This window comes from Tiliqua scincoides, chromosome 14 (assembly GCF_035046505.1).
Source record: "Tiliqua scincoides isolate rTilSci1 chromosome 14, rTilSci1.hap2, whole genome shotgun sequence".
Taxonomy (NCBI): domain Eukaryota; kingdom Metazoa; phylum Chordata; class Lepidosauria; order Squamata; family Scincidae; genus Tiliqua; species Tiliqua scincoides.
The window spans coordinates 2168764-2195645 of NC_089834.1; the positions used below are offsets into that span (position 1 = coordinate 2168764).

At 50.0% G+C, this 26882-nt stretch overlaps 1 protein-coding gene and 2 pseudogenes across 2 annotated transcripts; all 3 read left to right on the plus strand.

The window, feature by feature from the left end:
• Positions 1-26882, plus strand: HNF1A (HNF1 homeobox A). Of its 2 annotated transcripts, none has more exons than XM_066609774.1 (10): positions 1-335; positions 12087-12286; positions 15768-15954; positions 17742-17983; positions 19000-19157; positions 19814-20015; positions 20993-21184; positions 22081-22202; positions 25481-25622; positions 26755-26882. In XM_066609774.1, exons 1-10 carry the CDS (start codon positions 1-3, stop codon positions 26880-26882), a joined length of 1908 nt encoding a protein of 635 aa, XP_066465871.1. The 2 variants fall into 2 exon arrangements, with proteins under 2 accessions (XP_066465871.1, XP_066465870.1); XM_066609773.1 differs by having other exon boundaries at positions 17742-17980; positions 18952-19157.
• LOC136635000 (5S ribosomal RNA) lies at positions 7996-8114 on the plus strand (annotated as a pseudogene).
• Positions 17260-17379, plus strand: LOC136634786 (5S ribosomal RNA; annotated as a pseudogene).

The following is a 26882-nucleotide window of genomic DNA, read 5'->3' on the forward strand; positions in this document are numbered from 1 at the left end:
ATGGTCTCCAAGCTGACTGATCTCCAGGTGGAGCTGCTGGGGGCACTACTGGAGTCCGGACTGAGCAAGGAGACCCTCATCAAAGCCCTGGCCGAGCCGGACCCCTTCCTGCCCCTCAAGGAAAGCCAGCAGCCCATCTGCCCCATTCCGGGGGACAAAAGAGAGGCTTGCCCCGAGATCTCAACTCTTGCCAACGGAATGGGGGAGTCAAGGATGTCCGAAGAAGAAACCTCCGACGACGGGGAAGACTTCACTCCCCCGATTATGAAGGAGCTGGAGAACCTGAGCCCGGAAGAGGCCGCACACCAGAAAGCGGTGGTGGAGAGGCTATTACAGTAAGGGCACCCCCAGCCTTCTCTCTCTCCCTCTCTCTCTTCTCCCTTTGTCTTCCCTACCTGTCTCCCCAGAACTGTTGGGTTCACAGCTGGTCCAAAGGCACAGAGGTCCTGTCATGACCGCTGACAACACCCTAAGCCTCTTACTGAGCACTGAACAAAGAATAGTAAATCTGATGGGCAATAAGACTTTTCTGGGCCACCAAAGGCCATGAGGGCCCACTTGGTGACGAAGCACTTCTCGAAAGCTGGGGGGGAAGCTTGGGGGGCTCCCAGAAAGCACCAGAAGCCCCCTGAACACCTAGGCAAGAGGTGAGCCCCCTAAACATAGTGCAGAAACTCAAAGGGCAGGAAAGGGAAAGCAAAGAACCCTCACATCATCTCATATGCAGAATCGTTTCCACTGCAGAAATGTCCCAGGGCCCAAGCAAATACACACACAGGCACATCATCCTCGCCCACTGTCGCTCCTAAACCATCTCAGTACTACTGCCCAGACACAGATGTGAAAAGGCCTTGCGCCACCACCCTTGGGAGTGCACAGATTTGCCTGGAAGGTCACACAACCCTTCACCAAGGTGCTCAGGATCGTCTCTTGGTTTTCATTTTTTTTAAAATGAATTTGGAGACTTGCAGCCGAATTCTAAGTGGGTCTACTCAACAGTAAATTCCATTAAGTTCAGTGGGGCTTACTCCCATGAAAGTGTGGATAGGATTGCAGCCTTCATTGACTTCAGTGTGGCTGAGATTATCGTGATGCTTTGCCTGCTGAAAGCTTGATCAGTGACCTCCCTGCTTCCTAAAGACCTCCCTGCTTCCTAAAGATTTGGTATCAAACACTGAGAATTTCTCTTGTGCTGTCCCAGGGCAGTGTTCTTGTGGACCTCAGGTTGCCAGGCTCACTTTCTTTCTTTACTATCTTTGGTGAATTCAACCATTTGCTCTCCCAAAGCAGCCAAATGGGTCTTTTCAGACACCAGGCCGATTGCAAATCTCAACGCTCTGAACATTTCCTATAGACTGTTCCCAGTGAAGGAGGTGTCCACCAAAGAGCAGATATTCCCCTGAGGTTTTGTTCTCTGAAAGGGGACCTCCAGGAAATGTGAGCTTCATCACAGCCTTTCTGGGCATCTAGAGTACAAGACGGTCACACAAAACACCCCATTTGGTGTTGCATTTTCCCTTCTTAAATATTTGCTGAGGGAGGGGGGTTGATCAGCATTGGGACCAGGGCATGGGAGAGGGGGCTTTAACCCTTTACTTTCATGCCATGGCTCTGATTTTAAAAATCTTTCCTTCTTCCTTCCTTTTGCTCTGGGAGGGAAGCTGTGTTCCTTGCCATAGCCCACCTAGTGCAAAGCTCAGGCACTGGCAGTGGACACGGTCAGGCTTGCTTTGGGGAGCACATGGAAAAATTCCATGTTGTGCTATTGTGCAGAGGAAGTAAAGGCATGGAATCCTTTATCTATGGTGATGCCAGCAAATTAAAACTAAGCCGAAAGTCTTGCCACCCCAACCCAATATCCACATGCCCTTACCTGTGGTCAGACGAGCTCCCTCCACACTCCGCCAGTCCCTTTCTTCCTCCACGGCTTCTCGTCCTCTGCCTCTTCCCCCAAATCTTCCTCCCTGCCCCGACTGGCTGCCCATTTTACTCAGGTACCACTTGACCCAAAGCTGGTCACCCCACCTTTCCCCTCCATCTCTCCTGGAATCTGCGTTGCGCTCTAGGGTCAGTGTGGTTCCCAGAGCCTCAGGACCTTGCTGGTTACTAATTATCTAGTGGCTTCATTATTTCTCTTTTGTCTTATAAATTTATAAACGAAAAGGCCCAGATAAGCTTTTTGATCATTAACTTCTGATGATTTATCAGGTGTCTCCTCTGAAGGGAAGCCACAAAGAGTCAGGAGAACACCTGTCCACAGGCCCTCTCCTCTGAACCCAGGTGGAAAGATAGGAAGGGAAGTGGGGAGAGGGAGGATTTAGCCTCTTGGGTTTTTGGAAAGGAGTGGAAGGGTTGCATTCGCACAGTGCAGAGAAGGACTGAGGTGTCCTGTCGCTCAGTGCGTAGTAAACAGTTTCTAAGTAATTTCAGAAAATACGTCACCACCACATGTAACTTTGATGCACTTTATGGAACACTGAGAGCTCTTCACCTGCTTTCCATCATCCTGCCGACAACCCTGCAAGGTAGTACTTAAGAACATCAGAATATCCCTGCTGGATCAGGCCAAAGGCCCCTCTAGCCCAGCTTCCACTGTATCTCACAGTAGCCCACCAGGTGCCTCAAGTAGCACACAAGACACAAGAGCACACAAGAGGCCTGTGTTCTGTTGGCACTCCCTTACATCTGGCATTCAGAGGTAGCCTATCTCTAAAACCGGGAGGTTGCATCATGGCTTTTCCTCCATCAATCTGTGAGGAACTTATCCTTCATCAGTCTGTCCAATCTCTTTTAAAGGCATCTGGGCCAGGTGCCATCACCATATCCTGTGGCAAGGAGTTCCACAGATTAATGACATACTGGATCAAGAAATATTTTCTTCTAATTCTCCCACTAGTCAATCTGAGTGGTTGTCCCTTGGTTCTGGTGTTGTGCGAGAGGGAAAAGAACATCCCTCTATCCATTGCCCATCCCCTGCATCATTTTATAGATCTCAAAAATGTCCCCAACCGCAGGTGCCTTTTTTCTAGGCTGAATGGCCAAAAATGCTGTTCAGACTGAACATGCTGGTTCAGGGAGACTCAGGTGCAAATCGCCCAACCACAAAAGTCTCAGTGACTTTAGGGCATCGCTCTCTCTCCGCCTCGCAAGACAAAATAGGAGGGGCAAGAACCATGCATTATTATTATTAATAAGAATATTTATATGCCACTTTTCAATAAATATAGTCAACATGTAGGCTACCTAGAGCTTCTTGGAGGAAGGGGCACCCTCTTACCACTGTTTTTCCATTATCCTGTTGCCCAGAACATGCCACCCAGAAATCTTTGGGTGGCATACGCTGGGAAGGGTGGAAGGGGGGCAACCCAGCCATTCTGAAAGGCACATGCCTTGCAAGGCACAGCAAATGCATTTGGCATTTCAGAGTGAGGTGAACCTGCTACACCTTTCGTCACCTCTCCACCTCTGGCTGTTCTGCCAGCCTTGGCCAGATCCTGCGCCTTCTCTTTCCCTCCCAGCAGAACTGTCCTGGAATTCTCCTCTCCCAGTAAAAAGCTGTGGGACTCAGAGCCCCTTCCAAAGCTATGACTTGTCTCTGAACCATCAGCAAGGAGGTGGGAAGAAAGCTGGTCCAAGGCACAGGACTTCACAAAGCCGAATCCACCTTTCTCTCACCCTTAATGGCCTCCATCCAGGATTTTGTGGGTGGGTGGTCAGCCTTCAGGCAGTGCCCTCCTGTGGTTCTCTCTCTCCAAGAGTATAAAGGAAATATGATCTGCCCTTTTTATTCGGGGATCCCGGACAGCCCCCTCCGCAGATATGCGAATCCACAGATACACAAAGCTGCTGCCACTTCCAGTTTGACAAGCAAACTGGAAGTGGCTTTCCCCTGGTATCTGCAGCATTTGCGGTGAGTCAAATCTGCAGATCCTGGACCTGCAGATCCTGGGAGTTTCCAGTAGTCCTAGGAACTCAATAATCTATATAGTGATATGTGGGACTTTGGGGAACCTGCAAGTATCCCTGCATCAGACTTGAATCACCCAGACTCACATTTTCAGCTATCCATTTGTAAAGACCTCACACGGATCATGGTTTGGGCAGCATTTGGTAACACAGTCATCACTGTCAGACGTGGCCCAGATCATGAATCTGCATCATGTCCTTGCAATCAAGAGAGCCAACAATCAGGGCTAGCAATTTAAACCAATTGGACCACAGGCGCCCAACTGGGCCTTGTACCTAAGGGGGGGCCTGCTTTACGGTCCTCTACTCTAGTCTAGTCAAATACACTCAACAACACATTGCAACAGACACCTAATACTGCCAATTTATTTTAAAAGTTACTTCAGTCCATTTGGTCCATGCACTTTTAAAGCACACATTTTGATGTGAGAAAGCACACATCAATAAAAGTTAGGATAGCCTTTATCTCTCTCGAGTAGAATAGAAAATTCTACTCGAAATTCTACTCGAATAGAAAATTCTAGAATAGAAATTCTAGAATAGAATTCTAGAATAGAAAATAGAAAATTCTAGAATAGAAATTCTACTCGAGTAGAAAATTCTAGAATAGAAAATTCTACTCGAGAGAGCTAAAGGCTTTCCTAAATTTTATTGATATCTCTAAGATTCTGCAGACCTGAGCTGTGAACCTGTTGGGGCCCCGTAAAAGAAAAAAATGTTTTCAATTGGGCCCCACAGCTCCTACAGCTGGCCCTGCCAACAATTAAAAGTGACAGATGAAGAGAGAGAAAGCAAGATTTGGCTGCTGGTGTTCATGATTTTCATGATAGTCCTTGCTTCTGACACCTTCAAGACTAATAGCTTTGGGGAGGATTGCAATGGATGCTATGGGACTTAGGCTGCAATCCTAACCACACTTTCCTGAGAGTAAGCCCCATTGAACAAAATAGGACTTAGTGACCTGAATAGGATTGTGCCCTTAGAGGTATAAAGATTTCTTTAGCCACTGTATCATTAATCTGTGGAACTCCATGCCATAGGGACATTGTGATGGCACCTGAGATTTCTGGGAGAAAACTCCAGCAGAGATTACACTGGCTACTTTGAGATTCCATTCAGGGGATCTTCTGTGCCACACTCACCACACAGGTGGCCCAGGAAGAGAGTAAACAAAGACTCCATTCCGTGCCATTAGTTTGCTCATCAAACTGAGACTGCCTGGACTTTGGTCTGAACGCAGTTGCAGCGTCTGTTGAGTCGAAAAGACTTGGCTGGTTTCTCAGCTGAGCAGCTCCTCTCCCCAGCCCCCCCCCCCACCCGAAGCAGAGAGCAGGGGTTTTTCCACCAGTGAAGGGGAGGAAAGAGAAAGGAACCCCTTTGCAGGATGCCATCCCAGTCACAAAGGGCACAGAGCAGAGAACAAGCCTGCATTTTGCACTGAGATCAGGCATGGTGTTGGTGGAGAGGGGGAGTGGGGGCAATTCTCTGCTGGCGAGGGGCTTCCAGCTAATCTCTAGGGAGAGGTTAAAGCAAACAAAGAAGGCTGTTTAGCCTTCAGGGTTGGGCCACCAAGTCTGCTCAGGCAACATTTTTGAAGCTCAGCAGAACTCTGGGCTTCCTCCGAAGCTTATCAAGAATTCCTCAAGGAGAAGATCATTTGCAGAGGACAAAGTTCCCTGAAAGACAGCAGTGGCTCAGACACCACAACCAGCCCCCACCAGCGGGCAGCCTCAAGGGCACATTGCTGAGGTGTTCACGTGTGTGGCAAAGCTAAAGCCCTGGGGTGCCGCCCAGAGCCCTCCCCACAATCCCCTGCAATGCCCCCAAGTCCCTTGATAGGCAGGGCTGTTCCCTGAAGGTAGAAAATCTGATGCTGAACTGCTGCACTGCAGAATCCCAAAGCTAAAGGAGGGCCATGCCTTGACTAGGACTAACCAACAGGTCACCACCTCGCAAGGGAGGTGTTGAGTTAGTTCAAACTTTTGCCGAACCTGGATTCAGCCAAAAGAGCCGGGAGGGAGTGTTGTGCGCACGGAAGAGTCCATGGACTGCCATGGACTCAGGGACCCTCCTGTTGCCAGGACAAGACCAAGATGCTTGCATCATCTGGGTGCCACTTCTTGCAGCACACGCATGTCCTCATGCTCGGTTTAGGACACTGGAAGCTCAAACAGGGAGTTACAGATCACTTAGGCAAACCCCTCCAGTGTCACATTTTCTTGAAGAAAAACGGCAAGCAAACAGAAAGGATTTCACTGGGGGGGGGGTCCTCTCTTTGTAAGTGGGAGCAGGGAAGGAAGAGCAGGTGTCAGAGGACCCCTCCTCAGGCCAGGATGGTTTCGTGGTTCAAGAGTTGGACAGACCTGGGAGGTCCATGTTCAAATCCCCACTCAGCCACAAAGCTTCATGGTGACCTTGGGCCAGACAATCTCTCTCAGCCTCACCTACCTTGCAGGGTTGTTGTGAGGACAAAAGGAGGGGAGGCACACCACCCTGAGCTCCCTAGAGGAAGGGTGGGATATGGGATAAACATGTGAAAAATAATAATTATTATTATCAGTTGTCCTCTCTCTCTCTCTCTCTCTCTCTCTCTCTCATCATGGCAGTTCCAACACCATGCTTGTTGTTTCAGACAGTGCAGGGGCCAGTTCAGTCAGACAGGGCCAAATTCAACAGAGTCATGTCGCCGGGGGGGGGGGGGGCAAGTCTTACCTTTCTTTCCATTCGTCCCTTCCAAGTCCAATTTATTCAGTGACATCAACAAAGATGCAGCTTTGGGGGTCAAAGACCTGGAGTTGTGGCAGGTGGAGGTGGATCCTAAGATCCTGGGTCCAGACTTGGTCCACTGCAGGGATCCCAAATTAGCTCTCCAAGGGATCAAAGGTCTTCCTTGCACTAAGGAAGGACTCTGGAAACCATCAGTTCTGTACTGCCCGGGGAGGTGGCAGGAAATAGCTGGAAAAGGAAGAAGCCGGGGGAGGGGGGGAGATTAAAAGAATATTTTGGCAAAGGGAGAGTTACGATTGGAAGTATCGGGAAGGTCCCCCCCACCCCGAATGTTGCATTCCCGGTTCTCAGGATTGGGTCTTCCTCTTAATGCTAACAACTTCATATTTACCTTCCATTTAAATTTGAGATGCTGCTATAAATTATCAACCAGGCTCTTGTTCCCGTTGAGTTGATAACTAACTACCTGGGTTACTTATTGTTCAGGGAACAAAAGGGAGGTGAGAAGGCCCTGAAAAAGTGACCTCAGAATCAAGCAAAAAGGGGAAGCTCAAGTTGGAGTTGCAGCCCATGCCCCCCTGGGGGGGGCAGAATCTTGACCCAAGGGAGCTGATGCCAACAGGCCAAGCCTAAGCAGATAATTGGGAAGGCATCTGAGTGACAGCAAAAGACACCACAAGCTAGTTTTGGGAAAGCCAATCTGCAAGCTGACTGAATCTTCCAGCTGAATACACTATACGCAACTGACTGTGTACCCAGGGCAGGTCACAAGCAATCGTGGATAGTTGAGATCAGGGGTGTCAAACATAAGGCCCACAGGCCAGTTGGAGACCCCAGAAGTACTTCATCTGGCCCCCATGATAATTGGGCCCTCCCAGTACTGCCTTTTCAGCAGTGCAGCTTCTGCCAAGGCTCTGGGAGGGATGGAAGGAGGCCTCAGAAGGCAAGGAATGCTATGGGGAAATGTGCAAACCAGGAGGAGTGAGAGAGCGCAATTATCATGTGGGCTGCCCTTTCAGCAGCACAGCTTCGACCAAGGTCCCATGATGTGAAACAAGTTTGACACCCCTGGTTTAGATTCTTGGGGTTTTTTAAAAAAAATTATAAAATCCATACCCCACCTTTTGGATTAAAAGTGCTCAAAGCGCTGGACAAGTGCAACACACTCGGTCAATTCAAACCACAATCAGGATCCCAAAGATCTATAGAAGACCAACAGCACACATGCACCGTGCCTGTGAATGAAACCAGAGGTCCTGCACATCCAGGTTTTCAAGGCAGTGTGAGCACAGTAAGGAGGGGAATAGTAGCTACTTTACCCTGCACATGCCTGATCTCGTCTGATCTTGGAAGCTAAGCAGGGTCAGGCCTGGTTAGTACTTGGATGGGAGACCGCCTGGGAATACCGGGTGCTGTAGGCCTATACCATGATCTCGGAAGCTAAGCAGGGTCAGGCCTGGTTAGTACTTGGATGGGAGACCGCCTGGGAATACCGGGTGCTGTAGGCCTACACCATGATCTCAGAAGCTAAGCAGGGTCAGGCCTGGTTAGTACTTGGATGGGAGACTGCCTGGGAATACCGGGTGCTGTAGGCTTATACCATGATCTTGGAAGCTAAGCAGGAGACTGCCTGGGAATACCGGGTGCTGTAGGCTTATACCATGATCTCAGAAGCTAAGCAGGGTCAGGCCTGGTTAGTACTTGGATGGGAGACTGCCTGGGAATACCGGGTGCTGTAGGCTTATACCATAGTCTTTCAAGACTGAAGGTTGCCAACCATTTTCTCATTCAAGTGACCAGGAAGCAGATCAGTGTGGCTTGTAAGATGTGTGGCTCAGAGTTAGAGTCAAAGGCACCCTAAACCCACCACCCACTCGGACCCCTTGCAATCTGGTACTGCTGCAACCCACATTAGGGGGCTGTATGGATGGGCTGGCGGTGCTCCGGAGCCTCGAGGGGGGGCTTTCCCAGCCCTCCGGAAGATGCAGCCAAATCCTTCTGCACCAACAGTGGAGAGGGGGCTTGGAGTGACAGGCTTGGGCAAAACCTCCCTGGAGGGCACAGCTTCATTAGGGATCTCAGGAGGTGGCAAAGTGGGACTCCAGGAAAGGCAGGCCAGATGCCGGCCTTCCAGAAGGGAAAGGGCCTGGAGCAGGGCTGACTGCAATGGAAAAAACCCAGGCCACACCAGGAAGAGAGATCAGGAGATCTGAGCTGCCCCAGCAGGTGCAGACTTTGTCCTGTTAGCTGCCTTTGGCAGCCTCCAGGCCCCACCCTCCAGGCCTCAGTGCTGTTTCCACATTTATCCCAAGCGTATCCCCCAAATAGCCCAGGAGATTCCATCCTTAAGTCCGCCCATCTGTCACAGTGCCTATTTTTAGGAGTGACCTGCTTGGCACTGGGATCAGTCCCTTGGGCGCTGCACATAGGAGAGTCGCCCCCAGGAAGCTAGGCACTTCTCAGGGCACGCTGGCAGGGCCGGCTGTAAGCCAATTGGACCAGCAGGGCCCCACGCCTAAGGGCGCTAGCATAATCTACTCCAGTACTCACATAACACCAGAACCAGGGGACATCCATGAAAGCTGAGTGTTGGGAGAGTTAGGACAGACAGAAGAAAATATTTCTTTACCCAGCATGTAATTAGTTTGTGGAACTCTTTGCCACAGGAAGTAGTGATGGCATCTTGTCTGAATGCATTTAGGAGAAGTTCATTATAGGTTACAAGTCATAGTAGGTATGTGCAAGCTCTTGGTTTTCGAGGCAGGCTGCCTCTGATTGCCAGATGCAGGGGAGGGCACCGGGACGTAGATTGTGTCTGTTGTCTTGTGTGCTCCTTGGTGCATTTGGTGGGCCACTGAGATACAGGAAGTTGGACTAGATGGGCCTTTGGCCTGATCCAGCAGGGCTCTTGTTCTTATGTTCTTAGTCTTGTCAAATACACACAACAACAGATTGCAGGTTTTATAGAGAACAGCAACTGTTTTGCACACATGCACTGTTTAGGCACATGTTTGGATGCTTTCTATTCTACTCTGGAGATAGTCTATAATTAATTTTATTTAATATGAACCTGCTGGGGCCCTGCCAAGAATGTTTCCAAGTGGGCCCCACAGGCTCCAAGGCTGGCCCTGCACACTGGCCATTGACTCCAAAGCGTCCAAAGAGCAAGAACACCCGCTCAGGCCCACAGCCAGATGGGGAGAGACAACATTCATTTGAGAGCATGAATCTTCATGACCACAAGCCTTGACCAAAGGATGGGCGCTCAGCACCCTTCCTAGCACGTAGGGGAGGCTGAACTGGGATCAGGGTTGCATGGTTGAAGGAGGCAGGGGAGCCAACGAAGAATGTCATGCAAAGAAAATAGTCGCAGCATCCCCAGTTTCTGAGGGGTTGTGTGATCAGAGGGGAGGCTGAGCTCTCGCTGCCACTAGACTAAATTTGCGGCTGCAAAAGGTCAGCCTCTGCTGTGATTGCACATGTGCTGATTAAAAAATAACCACCATAATTTTAGGTCATGCAACTGCAGCCTTGGACCTCACTGCACATCACAGGCTGGGATGTGGGAAAGTGAGGGGTAAGGCTGCACCAGACCAAGGGTGCAATGTGGTTGGTCTAGTCTTGCATATGAGCCCTGAAAGAGCCACCCCAGACTTCTGGGTATCCTGCAGGAGTCTCCCCAGACCACGGTAATCAGCAGTTCAGAGCTTCTGGAAACTACCAGGCCTGCAGCTAAGCAGCTATGGACAGGGCCCTGACAAATGCCATGACAGAGATGACCGGGGTCCTTCACCAGCAGCGTGCCAAGGTCATTTGGCACCTGGGGCCCATAAATTTTTGGCACCCCCCACGGCAGAATAATTTTCAGTAATAGTCATGATGTAAAATGAATAATAATAATGGCCAGAAGACTAGGCATTCAGAAATTCTTCTAAAACCAGGAGGCTACATCATGGTTTGCAACCAATGATGGACTTTTCCTCCAGAAATTTGTCCAATCCCCTTTTAAAGGCATCTAGGCCAGACGCCATCACCACATCCTGTGGCAAGAAGTTCCACAGACTAATTACATGCTGGGTAAAGAAATATTTTCTTTTGTCTATCCTAGCTCTCCCAGCATTCAATTTTAGCAGATGTCCCCTGGTTCTGGTGTTGTGTGGGAGGGAAAAGAACATCTCTATCCAACCCCTACATAATTTTGTATGTCTCAATCATGTCCCCCACCCAGGCACCTTTTTTCTAAGCCGAAGAGCCCCAAACACTGCAGCCTTTCCTCTTAAGGAAGGTGCTCTAGCCCAGTAATCATGTTGTTTACTTTCTTCTGCGCCTTTTCCAGTTTCACTATGTCTTTTTTGAGATGCGGCGACCAGAACTGTACACAATACTCCAGGTGTGGCCTTACTATCAGTTTGTACATTGGCACTATAATATTGGCAATTTTATTTTCAATCCCTTTTTTAATTATCCTGAGCATGGAATTGGCCTTCTTCACCGCCACCTCATGTTGGGTCAACACTTTCATTGAGCTGTCCACCAGCACCCCAAGTTCCCTCTCCTGATCAGAACCCTGAGCAGACAACTCAGAACCCATTAGCCTATATATGAAGTTGTGATTTTTATTTTTTTTTGCCCCATGAGCATTACTTTACACTTACTTACATTGAAACACATCTACCGTTTTGCTGCCCATTCTTCCAGTTTGGAGAGATCCTTCTGGAGCTCCTCACAATCCATTCTGCTCTTCACCACCCAGGAAAGTTTAGTGTCTTCTGCAAACTTAGCCACCTCGCTGCTTAGCCCTGTCTCCAAGTCATTTATGAACAGGTTGAAAAGCACCAGTCCCAGAACAGATCCTGGTCCTCAACTAGTTCTTAATCCAGAAGAAGACCTGCTCTCTTATTCCCTGACTATGGAGTTTTCTGAGCAGCCTTGGGAGAGCAGGGTGACCAGCTACAATGGAGGACACGGTGCCTATACCTTTAACTATTGTATAGAAGAGGGAATTTTGGCAGGTGCAGCTCAACATGGAAGGGTTTAAACAGCTGCACCTGCCAAAATCCACTGTTCTATACAATGGTTAACGGTATAGGCACCGTGCCCTCCTTTGTATCTGGTCACCCTGTAGGTGAGGGACTGCATCCACAACATGTCCTGTGGCAAGGAGTTGCACAGACTAATTAAAATTGGCTAAATAAATATTTTCTTTTGTCTGTTCTAACTCTCTCAGCATTCAATCTGAGTGAATGTCCCCTGGTTCTGGTGTTGTTAGAGAGTGAAAAGAACACCCCTCTCTCCATTTTTTATTAACCCTGAACAAGAAAGCTGGTTGGTATCCTGAACATCTCGGAAAAATGCTGACCTCTATCATGCAGTGTCTTTCTTGTTCCTTGCAGGGAAGACCCCTGGAGGGTCGCCAAGATGGTCAAGTCCTACTTGCAGCAGCACAATATCCCCCAGCGGGAGGTGGTAGACACCACAGGCCTGAACCAGTCCCACCTCTCACAGCATCTCAACAAGGGCACCCCCATGAAGACCCAGAAGAGAGCTGCCCTCTACACCTGGTACGTCCGCAAGCAGCGAGAGGTGGCCCAGCGTAAGTACAGCACCCTGCAGGCCATTCCCCACCCCAGTGAAGCACCCAAACATGGCTGGCACACAGTGGCACAGCTCCTGTTGGGCATGAAGAAGGCGCCAGGTGTGACCCCTGGCAGCAGGTTTTGGGAAGGGCTGGGGAAGACACCTGCACAAGAGCTGCTACCTGTCTATGCTGTCACTGCTCACCTGGACGGACCAAGAGGACACAGCTTCCTCTGCTCATAGGTGCAGAAGAAAGCAGCCAAAATGATGACTGGGCTGGGGCACCTCCCTTAGGAGGAAAGGCCACAACATTTGGAACTCCTCAGTTTAGAAAGAAGCTGCCGGAGCGGGGGCATGACTGAGACATAAAGTTATGCATGGGATGGAGAGAATGGATAGAGGGATGTTCTTTTCTCTCTCACACAACACCAGAACCAGGGGACAGCCACTGAAACTAAGTGTCAGGAGGGTTAGAACAGACAAAAGAAAATATTTCGTTACCCAGCATGTCATTAGTCTGTGGAATTCCTTGCCACAGGATGTGGTGCCTTGAAAAGGGGATTAGATAAATTTCTGGAGGAAAAGTCCATCGCAGGTTAAGAGCCATGATGGGCATGTGCAACCTCTTCTGAGGCTTCCCCAGCCCTCATAATGCTTTTTAAAGGCATGAAAACATGACTTCCACAGGTGCCAAAGGCCAGGAGATAGGCCCTTCTCTGCTGAGTCTTTGGAGAGCCCTTTGCTGCCAGGCAAATGCCCATCCCAGAAAGAGCAGCACTGCTGACCAAGGCACATGTTGCGGCATCCCCAGGGACATCTCAAGGGATTCTGGAATACACCTCTCTGCCATGTGCATTGATTGAGCACATGCTCATAGCAGACACCTTCTTCACACTCCACTTCCACAGGGCGAGGTGGGGCCCCTCCAGTCCCAGACCAGGAGCTCCAACTGTGATGCAAAAAGGAGCTCAGGCCACATATTTCTGAGAGCCACAGATTAGGTTTGGCCAACCTTGTCATATAGGGCTGGCAGGGACCCCATTGGCTCCCCAAGCCACATGATTCTTCCCGAGTTGGTTGGCTGCAGTTTCCTTGCTGGCACTGTTGGGACAGGTGGAGCAGCAGGATTCAGGCTGACAATCCTTCCTCCTACGAGCAACCATGGGGGAGGAGGGGGCAGAGAATGAGTGGCCTGAGCCCAGCTGCACCTGCAGAAAGCTCCTGCTTGGCACAGGCAAAAGGCTGGGTGGCTTTTAGCCCATTTCCTGCTCTATCTGTTACTCCTTTTGTACTAGAGCAACGTTTCTCAAACTGTGGGTTGGGACCAAGGACCCACCAAGGATCATGATCTGATTTCTGGTGGGTCCCACAAAGACCGCTAATAAAAATACAGGTGATGGAAAGGACAGACTACTACCTATAAGGCAAGAAATTTCTGCCAATAAATCAAGTGTAAATCATCTTGCTTTATCTGCAGGGCAATCAGAGGCTGTTCAGGCACATCAGGGCAGCCAGGAGAAGCCCAGAGGAGAGGACAATGCAGAAATAATTACAGGGCAATTACAGCCCAATCCTGAGCTGTCCGCAGCGCCCAGGTCCAGCGGCTCCGTGGAGGGCTGCCGCAGGATCCTGCGCCTCCCACGCTACTGCAGGAGGCTCCTCAGGAAAAGGGGACAATTGTCCCCTTCCTCTGAGTAAGGAAATCAGCCCTGCAATGGGGCTACTCACTAGCGGCGACCTTTAGGGCAACCTTTTGGTCGCCGCTAAAGTAAAGGGTGAACAGCTCTGCCCAAGTGCCTTGGATCCTGCAGAGCTCAGCTCCACAGATCCGCCTCGCCCCCTCCCCCGACACGCCTCCCCCACACCCCCGGCCACACCTCCCCCCTCCCCAGAACACCTCCCCCACGGCCACACCTCCGGCCACACCCCCACCTCCCATTCTGCAGCCCAGTGGTCAGGGAGACCGCCCAACCACGGAACCCGGGCGCCCATAACACGCCAGCCCAGTGCAGGAGCCCGGCGGTAAGCCCTGCAAACATGCCTTATGGCATGTTTACAACTGTGGTCCATGCCGTGGAGCCGCACTGCCGACCGCAGGATTGGGCTCTTCGTCTCCAGGGCAATGAGGCTGCAAGCTGCAGTGCAGTTTCACTTCTCCTGAGAAAAAAGTAAGCCAGGGGTCAACACCTGCATTTAAATCAAGCAAACCTCATTCTCTTTGACCGGATCACACCCAACCCTTCTGCCCCCTTGCAAATGTTTGGCAGAGGTCTGGTTTTTAAAACACCAGGATGTAATCTTCATTCATCTGAAACAAAGTTCGAGGCTACAATTCAGCGCACCATTATTTAAGAATAACACCCAGAAGCAATGGGTTTACTTCTGAGTAAATCGTTGCAACTATATGTAGTTGTGCTTGCTCATGCTCATTCCTTGTTACTTGTCTCTCCACTATGAACTGAATTGCGCACTCCCAGTTATGTGTTATAAGGTGTATGTTATATGTTGAGTTTCTGGCTTAACACACAATTTAAGATTTGTTCTTTAACAAATCTTAAAGAAGGATTTGATTAATGGTTCTGCTGGTATTTTGTTTACAGTGTACTTACTCTGATAGTGTTTACAAAAAGATTGTAAAGGCTCGATTTTTAAAAGTTAATGAATAAAAATGATCTTTTACTATATTTTTAATAGAGACTGTACAGTTCTTAGGTAACATTTACTGATAAGTTATTTTTCAGGATCTGGCCTCAGGTAAAAACAGTCAAAATTATAGCCACACACACACCCCCAATTTTAAATCCCCTGACTTATCTGGGGGTGATGGAAAATTCTATGGTTTTTCCTCAAAACCTGCCCTCGACTTATCTATGAGAGCGACGTGCTCAAGTGTCAAGGGTGATTGCCTCAAGACCAGAGGCTATTCAAAAGTCACTGAGCTGCTAACTGCCCTGCAATGAGCTCAGCTCCTGCAGTTTGCAAGTTTGTAGAAATATAGGGAGATCAATGTTTGAGCATATTTTTCTGGTCTGTTTTTTTCCAAGTACATCAAGGACAGGTAGTGGTGGGCAGATGAAGTCTGAATCACAGAATGGAGCCCCTCAAACCTTGAGGCTATTCATTAGGGCTGCCTCATCATGAGAAATGGATTTTTTGTTTTGTTTTTTGCAAATAAATAAAATAATGCTTGTAAATAAATAAAAATATTATTCCTTTCTAGAACACCTTTTAAAAATTCTCATAAAGCTAGGTGGGTCCCAATAGAGTGCCATTTTAAAAAGTGGGTCCTGGTGATGAAACATTTGAGAACTGCTCTTCTAGAGCAAAATCAAAAACCCCAAGAGTTGCACTCTGTTCAATGCCCAACGAATGAAGTTCTCATTTCATGCCCTTGCCTCTTCCTCTCTTGATTCTCTGGGCGACCTTCTTGGGTTTCAGGTAAAAAGATCATGGGACAGTAATATCCCACCACCCTCACCCCTGTTCTGCGGTTTCAGAATTCACCCACGCTGGCCAGGGTGTGCTGGTGGAAGACCCCATGGGAGAGGACCTCCCGACCAAGAAAGGCCGCCGGAACCGCTTCAAGTGGGGGCCAGCTTCACAGCAGATCCTCTTCCAAGCCTATGAGAGGCAGAAAAACCCCAGCAAGGAAGAGCGGGAGGCCTTGGTGGAGGAGTGCAACAGGTGACTGGGGGGGGGGGCTACCTGTGTCTAAGACACTGAAGGGCATGGCAACAGGCAAGGGGATCATATTTGTCCCCATCATTTAAGGAACCTCCAGCTCATGGGCAGTCTACCTCAGAATGCCAGACGTTGGAGACAACAAAGAAAGCTATTTGCTTTCCTCTTTGACTTGTGGGCTTCCCAAAGGCATCTACTTGGCCACTGGACTTGACCTGATCTGGCATTCAGGCTCTGGTTTTGGACATGGGAACATGGTAAGCTTTTGAAACTGACACCTAGAAGACCTGGCTACATTGCTAACAGCCATGGGTTGGGGAGGCATGATGATGATGAAATCATCAGAGAAAATGCAGGCACTGACATCTTTCTTAAAGGATACCTGTACTGAGATTTGTAAGATGCAGCTGGAATGAAGAAGGGTCTTCCTGTAAGACCCCCGCACCTCTTGTCTGGAAGTGGGGATTCCAAACATGAGTTTCTGCTTGGCCATGAGTCATCATCCCTTCACGTTACTGCAACCAGTTGTGGTTGGAGTGATTCCAACCTGGTGTCCAGTGTGACCTCCCTGCTGTGCTTAAGAGTGATGTGTAGGAGTCCAAGGTCAGTGCTCCCAAAATGATGGAGATGCCTTGAAGGGGGACCTGTGGACAAAGTCCTGGCCCCCACCAGCCATTGTGTCCCGTGAATTTCCTAGTGATGAGCTGACTTTCAGGGAGACACATCCAACAGTAGAGGTCATTATCCTCATTGAGAACCTGCCGAGAAGCTTCAAGGGAAAACCCTTGAAAAGCATTTGAAAAGCTCTGGCCTAGGCCAGTATAGAGTCAAGCCTGACTGTATAGAGGCTCCTCCCTCCCTTATCCATGGGGGATACGTTCCTGGCCCCATACAGGAAACTGCAGATATGGGGGGACCCTATCTCTGTGGCTCCCATTACCTTCATTTATGCTGTTTATCGCTGCATAAAGGAACTGTGTACTTGCTTTAACCCATTTCTGCCCAGCCCATAGGTGTACACATTTGATCCCTGTAGTGTATATGCAATGTTGGGCAGAAATGGCTTAACCAGACGCTATAAGCAGAGGGCTTATAGCTAGACAAGCAGGCAGGAAGCCTATGGCTAGAAGAGATGACTCAGCAAATGTGCTTCCTGTTTTCTGTAAGTGCTGAGTCATCCCCTCTAGCTGCAGGCTGCCTGCCTGTTTTGTCTTGCTATATACACCTGGTTAAAGTAAGACACATGATTCCTTCATGCAACTAAAGGTAATGGACACAAGGGATCATGGGGGTGGGGAATTGTGGATAACCAGCAGCAACTGTTACCCTGCACATGCCCGATCTCGTCTGATCTTGGAAGCTAAGCAGGGTCAGGCCTAGTTAGTACTTGGATGGGAGACCACCTGGGAATACCGAGTGCTGTAGGCTTATACCATAGTCTTTCGAGACTGAAGGTTGCCAACCACCAGATCTGCAGATACTGGGAGATACCTTGGAGTTTGCTCAAGGCCAGCCAGGGCAGCCCTGTCTTTGATCAGAAGGGGTTGCCCTGGGGAAATGGCTTTGCCCCAACAGGGATAGGGCTGAAGCTCAGTGATGGAGGGTCCCAGTTCCAGACCCTGGCATCTCCAGAGGGCCGGCTCTGGTCTGAACCCTGGAGAGGGGCTGCCAGTCAGCGTGCAGCAAGACTGAGCTGGGTGGACGGAGAGCCTGACTCAACATGCAGCCCTGAGTTGTCTCTCTGTGTGGTTTCTGGCCCCAACCGATGGCTCTGTGGTCTCCCTTGGCAGGGCAGAATGCATTCAGCGAGGCGTCTCGCCCTCCCAGGCCCAAGGACTGGGCTCCAACCTGGTGACGGAGGTGAGGGTTTACAACTGGTTCGCCAACCGACGGAAGGAAGAGGCTTTCCGGCATAAGCTGGCCATGGACAGCTACAGTGGGCCACAGCCCGGCTCCATTCCTGCCTTGACCCCACACAGCTCTTCCTCCCTGCAGCCACCAGCACCCCTGTCTCCAAGCAAGGTCCCGGGTGAGTACAGTGCATGGAGGGGGAGGGGGAGGCGGGGGCTTCTGGGAGTAATGGGGGGGAGCTCTGGGGCAGCACAGGTGCAGTGCATGAAGAAGCACATGGCAGGAGCCGTGCCCCTAAACCCAGGTGACAAGCACACACTGCTGCATGGTCACAATGAGAGCAACATGCTGGGTTTTGCCCCCCACCCGGCAATCCAAATTGTGCAGCAGAAGCTCTTGTGTTTTGCACCCTCTCTCTTTTTTTGAATAATCCTATTTTCGGTTTGTGGGTCAGAGGGAAGCTTCAAAGACAGGAAGGCCGTGTCCCTCCCAAGCAGTGGGCACCTCCTTCTCCTCTATGGCTGCTGCCACAGCAGCAGAGGTCCTTTGTCCCCACACCTCCAAACACCACCTCCAAAGTCTGAAGGACTAGAAACTTGATCCTCAAAACAAACCAAATGGAAATTGACATTCTGAGGAAGGCACATCATTTCCCCCTCCTCCTGGGTCACATTCTGTGCTTTTCCTTGCCACATGTGCTTCCTGAAGCACTGTGCAGCGCAATCCTATCTTGCACTGGAGCAGGAAGGCCAGGAGGCCTGTGCTGTATCCAGTGCAAGATTGAGGCCAGAAGTGGCTCAGCCAGAGGCAAGGGGAAACTCTTCCCCTTACCCCTAGGTAAGCCACCATGGCCCCGATGGGTCTCCTTGGACTTGTGCCACCTCAGGAGGCAGCATAGGTCCAGGGAGAGTGGAGCGGCTTCAAGCTGCTCCTCATTGCTCGGGGAACAGGGTTGGGATGCGGCATAACAGCTGGGTCCCGATCCTGCCCGCCCACCTGTCCCGGAACGCCTCCCTTCTGCCTCCTCCCCACCCAAGTAGACACATGCACAGGGTGTTAGTGAGAGGGGCCCTCAATGGCTCTCTGAGATGAGCACGTCAACTGACACAGATGACCACAACTACGCCCCCCCTTTTATTTGCATTTCAGAGCAGTCTCCCCTGCAACAGCAGGCTCTCTCCTTCTCCGACTCCACCTTGCGCTACAACCAGCAGCCCGTCAGCGAGACGGATTCCTCGAGCAGCAACCAGCATGGTGGGAGCAGCACCATCATCACCACCCAGACCATCCTGCAGCAGGCCTCCTCCCCCGGCCTGTGTCCGGTCAGTTCCGGCTCCGTGCCAGACGCCAAACTGGTGAGTCTGGCAGAGCAAAGACCCTGGTGGCATCTGGAAGGCCCTGGTCCAAAAAGAGGGAGCTGCTGTTCCACTGAAGCTGAGTTGTCTTTTGCAAAACCAAACCAAACCCAAAAAAAGGACCGTGCTCCCACTCCCAGGAGACCTTTCCCAACATCTTCTCCTATAATCATTTGTTTCTTTATTTTTCACATTTTTATCCCCACCCTTCCTCCAACGAGCTGAGGGCAGTGTGCATGGCTCCCCCCCTTTTGTCCTCATCACCACCCTGTGAGGAAGGAGAGGCTGAGAGATCGTGGTTGGCCCAAGGTCTAGGCCAGATGCCATCACCATATTCTGTGGCAAGTTTTACGGATTAATTACAAGCTGGGGAAAGAAATCTTTCCTTTTGTCTGTTCTTACTCTCCTGAGAAGAAGGTGAAATGACAGAGATTTGCTAAGGAGCTGCTGGACTGTAAAAGGGGGCTTGAAGTTCCTGGCCAAACTGCACCTTATGATTCCGATTAAACCAGTATTCCAAGGCATGCTTAAGATCAGAAAGCAAAAGCTGCCACAGAGGGCCCAATCCACACCCACTTGCCCCAGGGCTTGGACTGATCTTTTGGCAGTCCTCCAAGGCAAAGTCCTCACGCCTTCCTCTTCTTCCCCATGTCCAGGTGGCGACTCCCGGGGGCTCCCTCCCTCCCGTGAGCACTCTGACAGCCCTGCACAGCCTAGAGCCAAACCCGCACACCCTGAGCCAGCAGACCCAGAACCTCATCATGGCCTCACTGCCGGGCGTCATGGCAATCGGACCTGGAGACACGTCTTCGCTGGCACCGGCCTTCACCAACACAGGGGGATCCACCCTGGTCATTGGTGAGTGAGAAAAGCAGGCGAGCCTCAGAGAAATCCTAGTACAGGTTTACAACCCTCGTTGTGCAAGACCTGCTGAAATGAACACAATGTGCACAGGGAAGCAGAAAGGTTTTCACGCACTCACACATACTTGCTAAGTTACACCATCGGTTGGCGGCAGGAGTGGCCTCTTTTAACATCCTGACACGCCACCCATCGCTACAAACCACTAAAACTGTACACCAGTATTTCCCAAAGTGTGCACAGTGGCACCCTAGCCGTAGCAAACTCACTGGGATGCCAAAGGATTCCCTGGTGGCCTCTTCTTCCTGGTTCTCCGGGGTGCCGCCATCTTGAATTGTGCGAGATCTTGCACGATTCTTGTGAGATCCAAGATGGCAGCACCTGGGAGAGTCGGGAAGATGAGGCCACAACAAAAGAAGGGTGCCGTGACCATGATAAGTTTGGGAACCGTCGCCACACACCAAAAAAGTCAACTTTCAAGATAAATATAAACGATATTAGAGGCTTAACCTTTTGCATGTATACTCAGAAGCAGGTCCTGCTGTCTTCAGTGGGACTTACTCCCAAGTAAACGTGTGCAGAATTCAGCTGCATGTCACATTGAGCTGCCTGCTCTCTCTCAGGTCGACCTTGGGAACAACAATGGTCTCCAGAGCAGGGGCTCTCAAACTCCCTTACCTTTGTGACCTGGGGCATGGATCTGGGGCATACTGAGGCCAGGAAGCTGCAGGGAAAAATAGTGCATCACCTGCTTCATTGTTTACCAGTTGGCAGTGGAACAGATTGCCAAGAGAGATGGTGGACTCTCCCTCACTGGAGATCTTCAAGCAGAGGCTCAACAAGCAGCTGTTGGAGATGCTCTAAGAGGATTTCCTGCCTAAGGCAGGGGTTGGACTAGATGACCTGTATGCCCCTTCCCACTTTATGATTTAAGACCCGTTGTTGAACACGTAACATGATCTTTTCTCTCCCAGGCCTGGCCCCGACCCAGCCTCAGAGCGTCCCAGTGATCAACAACATGGGGAGCAGCCTCACCACCCTGCAGCCTGTCCAGTTCTCCCAGCAGCTGCACCACTCGTACCAGCCGCCCCTCATGCAGCAGGTGCAGAGCCACCTCAACCAGAGCCCCTTCATGGCCACCATGGCGCAGATCCAGGCTCCTCACGGTATGTGGGGGGCGGGCAGCAAAGCAGGCGTGGCAGTTCAGTGGAATGGTTCGTGCCGCATATCAACACATCCACAACATTGATGGCACCACCTGCCACAAGGTGCCTTGGCGGCAGCTCTCATAATAAATGCAAAGCATTCAAGGCTGGTTTACTGACATGCGCTCTGCATGGGGCTGCTCTTGAAGAATGTCTGGAACAGTCTTCCAAACCCTTCCAAGAGCACAGAGTGCAGCAGCCAGGATGCTAACAAGCCCCAGGGACTATTGTGACCATGTCCTGCCCTTGTGGAACCATCTCCACTGGCTGCCCAGATGTTTCTGGGCTCAACTCCAAGTGCTGCCTATGCCCTTAAAGCCCTAAACACCTCAGTTACAATTAGGTGTCAGTATTGCTTTTAAAGTCTTTTGGTGATGACCTGGCATGGGCTTCTCATAAGGAAAGGAGTGTGAAACTGACTGTCAGGAGACTGGAGAAGGACAAAAGGAGGGACTTCTCATTTCTCATTACATTCACACAGCCTGCCATTAGTCAGTGGAACTCATTGCCACTAGATGTGGTGCCAGCCACTGACGGTGGCTGAACAAATTCATAGGTATGTGCTACCTTGACTGGTTCAGCAGCGTTATGCCTCTGCCCACCAGTCACAGGAAAGCAATGATTGGAAAGAGAGAGGTCTTCGTGTTTAGTCCATCGGCTTCACACAAGCAGCTGATTGGCCTCTGTGGGCAAACAGATGCTTGGCTTGTTGGGCCCCTTTGGCCTGATCCAGCAGGGCTTTCCCTTCTGATAAATGGTGGGGTGGAAAAGCTTAAAACAAGGAACTGGGGGTGCTATACAGCTGCTGGGACACTGACTTGGTCCTCTACCGTTCATGCCCTCTTGGTCTCTTCTAGCTCTCTATGGCCACAAGTCGGAGGTTGCCCAGTACGCCCACACTGGCCTCCTGCCCCAGACCATGGTAATCACAGACACGGCCAACCTCAGCACCTTGACCAGCCTGACACCCACCAAACAGGTAATGAGAGGGGCAGATGGGAAGGCAGTCAAAGCCTTGAGATACCCACTGAGCCAGGATACGCAAGAGGGGGGAGGGATCAGCTCAGCAGCGGGGTGCCTGTTTTGTTTAAGAAGCTGTTCTCAAGGGCTCTGAGCTGCAAACCCTGAGAACCAGGGCCAGCCAGTCTAGACAGGGACCAAGACACACTCAGAGCTAGATCCGGCTGGACAGGCAACTTGCTGGAGATCCCATCTTCAATCCAGGTCACTCATTTCTGGACTGCCCTTGGCTGTTTCCTGACTTTCAGGGACTAGAACCAAAGGTGTTTTTCTGCTGCTGTACAAATGGGAATACCTTTACAGCTCAGAGCCAGGGGATTTGAGAGACCGCCTTCCTCCATATAATTCAGCTTGTCCTCTCCAGTTGTCAGAGATGGCCCTTTTATGGGTTCCACAGCCTATGGGGGTGGGTGGCAAAGAGTAGGGTCTTCTCCATAGTGGCACCAACTCTAAGGAATTCCTTCCTCGTTTTACAAATTGCTCCCTCCTTAGAGGCTTTCTGGTTTCTTTTTACACTCACCTTCTGATACCTAATACAGATTTTTAATATACCACAGATACTCGCCCACAAGTCGACCCCACAGATAAGTCGGGGGCAGATTTTGAGCCAACATTCATGGAATTTTCTATGACCCTCGGATAAGTCGGGAGTTAAACTTAGGGGGGTGTCTGACTATAGTTTTGTCTGATTTTACCTGAGGCCAGATCCTGAAAAATAACTCACCACTAATTGTTACCTAAGAACTGTAGTCTCAAATTTATTTAAAACATAGTAAAAGATCATAAGATTCATTTTTATTCTTTTTTAAAATTCTGATCTTCACCACCTTTTTGTAAGCACTATCAGAGTAAGTGCACTGTAAACTACATACCAGTAAAACAGTGGTTCCCAACCTGGTATTCACGTACTCCCAGGGACACTCAACAGGACCTTTAGGGGTACTTGAAAAAGAATGGAATAATGGTAGAAAAAGGCAGGTCATGCTTCAGAATGCCTTGCAAGACAGGAATGCCTTGCAGGGACCAGCAAGGCAGGAAGGGAGGTAGCTAGTTGGCTGTGAAAGCCCCACCAAGAGCTAGTTTTTGGTAATCAATTCATGTATGAACCAGTGTTTGAAAAACAGCACAGTAAAAAAGCTGAAACATAATATGGAAAGTGATCAATCACCCAGAATTTCTCAGCACACTTCTGGTGCAAAACAGTGCAAAGGCAGAGTCTTCTGTTCTTCAAACAGATAAAAAGAGAAAACACTGTGATAAATGCATGAAGTCTGGGCTTTCATAGAGAGGAGATGAGGGCTTGTATTATTAATTACAAACATTTTGCTAATATGAAGGGTACAATTTATGGAAATGGGTTGCCAAGGGATATGCAAGTGAAAAAGGTTGGGAACCACTGCAGGAGAACCATGAATCCACCTTGAAGGTGTCTGGTGTGTTAAGCCAGAAGCTCTATGTACAACATACAACCCATAACACATAACTGGGAGTGTGCAATTCAATTCACAGCAGAGAGATGAGATATTTGTAACCCTTTTTACTGAGAAGTAGACCCACTGCTTTCCATGGGTGTTATTCTTCAGTAATGGTGCACTGAATTGTAGCCCGGGAAGGAGGGTCCCGTCCTGGTGTTTCAAAAAAACAGACCTGCTTTGCAAGCATTTGCCAAGCAGAACCAGAACCAGAACCAGGCTGCAACAGAAGGAAGGAGGTTAACTTCGGTTGGAACATCCCTGAAAAGTAACTGTAGCAACTAAGGAGGTGCCTGCCTGAGCTGTTGCTCAGCTGAGAAAGGAAACTGTTCAGAGTTGAAAGGCTCTGCCCTTTGATTGATTCGGAGATAAGGAAAAGTGAGAACTGGAGCTTGATTACTTGGCAAAAATTTCACTTACTATATGTGAGTATCTGTGGTAGATACTTGGTACTTTTATGCTTAGTTTTATGGGCCTGCATTTATTTACTGTTTGCTGTTGGTTTTCTGTTGCTTTTTTTCCTTGTTCTTGGAGATTTTTATAAGCTTTGAATACTGTCAGGGAGTTCATTGGCAACCTTCAGTCTCCGAAGACTCTGGTATCGCGCTCTGAATGATGGTTCTGGAACAGCATCTAGTGTGGCTGACGGGCGTGACAATCCCTTCCACACTGGGAGCAAGTGTAGTGTGTCCCTGGTCTTTCTCCATGGCTATGGGCCTTCCTTCTTTGCCTCTGTCTGTTGGCCAAGTGTGAAGATAAAGCAGGGTATACATTTATCAGGGAGATAAAGCAGGGGATACATTTGCAAATAAATAAATACCTTGAAGGGACAGCCAGGGTCTTTCAGCATTCAAGAGAAAATCCTCCCTGGTGGAGACTATTTTAGGAGACATCCCTGTCCAGCTCCACCATTCATGCAAAGCAGAAGCCCAACTTTTATTGAAGCTCTAGTTCTATGCAGAACAAGCCCCTTCCAGCACCTGCCCTGGGCTTACCTGCCCTGCCCTGCCAACACTCATAAAGCTGTGTGGGCAGAAGCCAACTGTGCACGAGTGTGACACTCGCTGGAGCAGGAGGTCTGCCTCACACAAAGCCACATCATCAGCTGAGTCTGCAGCTCCCCAGGATTGCAGCTGTGTCTTTACATTCCCAGTTTGTGCTTCAGGAAGTGGGAGGCAACTGCTTGTAAGGTAGCCTCTTGCCCCCACTGCTCAGTTCTATGCATGCATCGGGGTGCTCAGGGGAGGCATGAACTGGGATGCTGTTCAGTGTCACTGTTTCTGCTGTGGTATGCTGGGGGAAAAATGTATGCATATGGAGAACTTGGTTTGGTTAAGGCAGAACCATTATTGGGTTGGATCCATGCCCTCCCTTGCACAGGCTTTGAAAGGTTGCTAAATGAGGCTTTGTGACCCCACCGGGGTCCTGAAATGCAGGTTGAAGAACACTGCTGTAAAGCAAACCAGAGGTCCTACGCTTTGTGAAGACTGTACGAGAAGCATGGGAAGGGGGCAAATGATCTGGTCCCTACTCGAGTGAGTGGGGCACAGATCCATGCTGCTGGCACCCGCTGTGGGCTGGAGGGAGGCGGCAGGCACTCAGAATTCACAACCCCTCCACCCTCTGCTGCTGTCGCAAGCCACGTCAGGTTCCTTTGTGGCTTGGCCGCTGGTGTTGCTGCCCATTGGCAGAGCTGGGGGCTCAAGGCAGGCCCTGGCACATCCCCAAATGAGCCTTACCCCCATCACATGTCCATTTTCCTCAGGTGTTCACCTCGGACGCAGAGGCTCATACAGAGACCGGGATCCACACCCCCTCACCACAGGGCTCAACCTTACACTTGCAGAGCCAGGAGGCAGCCATCCAGCACCTGCAGCCCAGCCACCGCCTCACCTCCAGCCCTGCTGGTAAGAGGGAATTATGGATTCACAACCTCCGATGGCCACTTCTGCCACCCTCTTCCAGTTCAGCTAGTTTCTGTACCTTGTGGAGCAGCAGAAGCCCTTCGTCTCTCCTCCTCCCCTTGGCCACAATTGATTTAACCTCAAAACCAACTGCATACAATTTGTTCTACTACTTTAATCCTTTCAAAGGGTTTGACTTTTCCAAAGGAGCCTCCAGAAGTAAAAACATGAACAAATTCAGCTGAAAACAAAGCAAAAAAACCCTGAACACTGAACAGCTAGAATCAATGTGATGCCCAGAGCCATAACCTGGGGCCCAAAGCTATTTGTCTTGGGCCTGCCACTTGGAAGGGGCCTGTCAGGGGTGACCCCCCCCCCGACTGTGAAAGGGCTCACTTGAGCCTTTCAATGGGTTCTGTCTGCCTACATGGCTATGGGAAAACACAACAGTCCTGAAGAAAAGAACTTCCTCTGTGACTCTCCTGTGTCAGAGGAGGCCCCACCACAGGAAAGGAGTTCCCACCCGTGGGGGGAGAGACAGAAGAAATATTTGCAAGCCTGCACATTAAAAACTAATGACATCTCTGCTGCCCTAACCTGTAATGAATATGCTGTAACCTGTAAAAGCAATAAAAATAGTTTGAACCAACAGACAATGGTAGCCCCTTCCCAGTTGGAGGCCAACTGGACCCATTGCTCGCAAGGGGACCCTGCGACAGGATAACCTACTCTAGTCTTGTATGCAATTTTTATATTCAAATTTGCTTAGATCCATTTGGTCCATTAACTCATGTGCACTTTTAGGTGCACATTTTGATTGCTTTCCATTCCACCATAAAGACAAATTTTATTACTATCTCTCAGATTCTGCAGACTTTGGCTGTGAACTTGGGGCCCTGCCCTGCAAAAAAGATTTCCAGTTTGGCCCCGCAGTTTCTAAGGCCGGCCCTGGTCAAGGCCATCTCTGCTGCCTCTCCAGTGGAGACTGAACTACCCCTTATGTTGTTTGGTGTACTAAATGAAACTGGAGGGATGCACACTCCCTTCTGGGGTGCAGGCAAATGAGCAAATTCAGTGATGATGCTCCCATGCGCAAGCTCACATTGTGTGTGTGTGTGTGTCTCTCTCTACACAGTCTCCACCAGCAGCCTGGTGCTTTACCAGAGCTCCGATGCGATCAACAGCCATGGCCACCTGCTGCCTTCCACTCACGGTGTCATAGAGACTTTCATCTCCACACAGATGGCCTCCTCTAGTCAGTGA

What these genes read in the sequence shown, in the direction of transcription:
- HNF1A (XM_066609773.1), top strand. Translation starts at nt 1, where the DNA reads ATGGTCTCCAAGCTGACTGATCTCCAGGTGGAGCTGCTGGGGGCACTA. An exon ending in GCAGCGAGAGGTGGCCCAGC is followed by an intron (nt 12,287 to 15,767) that starts GTAAGTACAGCA and finishes CTGCGGTTTCAG; the next exon opens with AATTCACCCACGCTGGCCAG. An exon ending in GTCTCCAAGCAAGGTCCCGG is followed by an intron (nt 17,981 to 18,951) that starts GTGAGTACAGTG and finishes TTTGCATTTCAG; the next exon opens with AGCAGTCTCCCCTGCAACAG.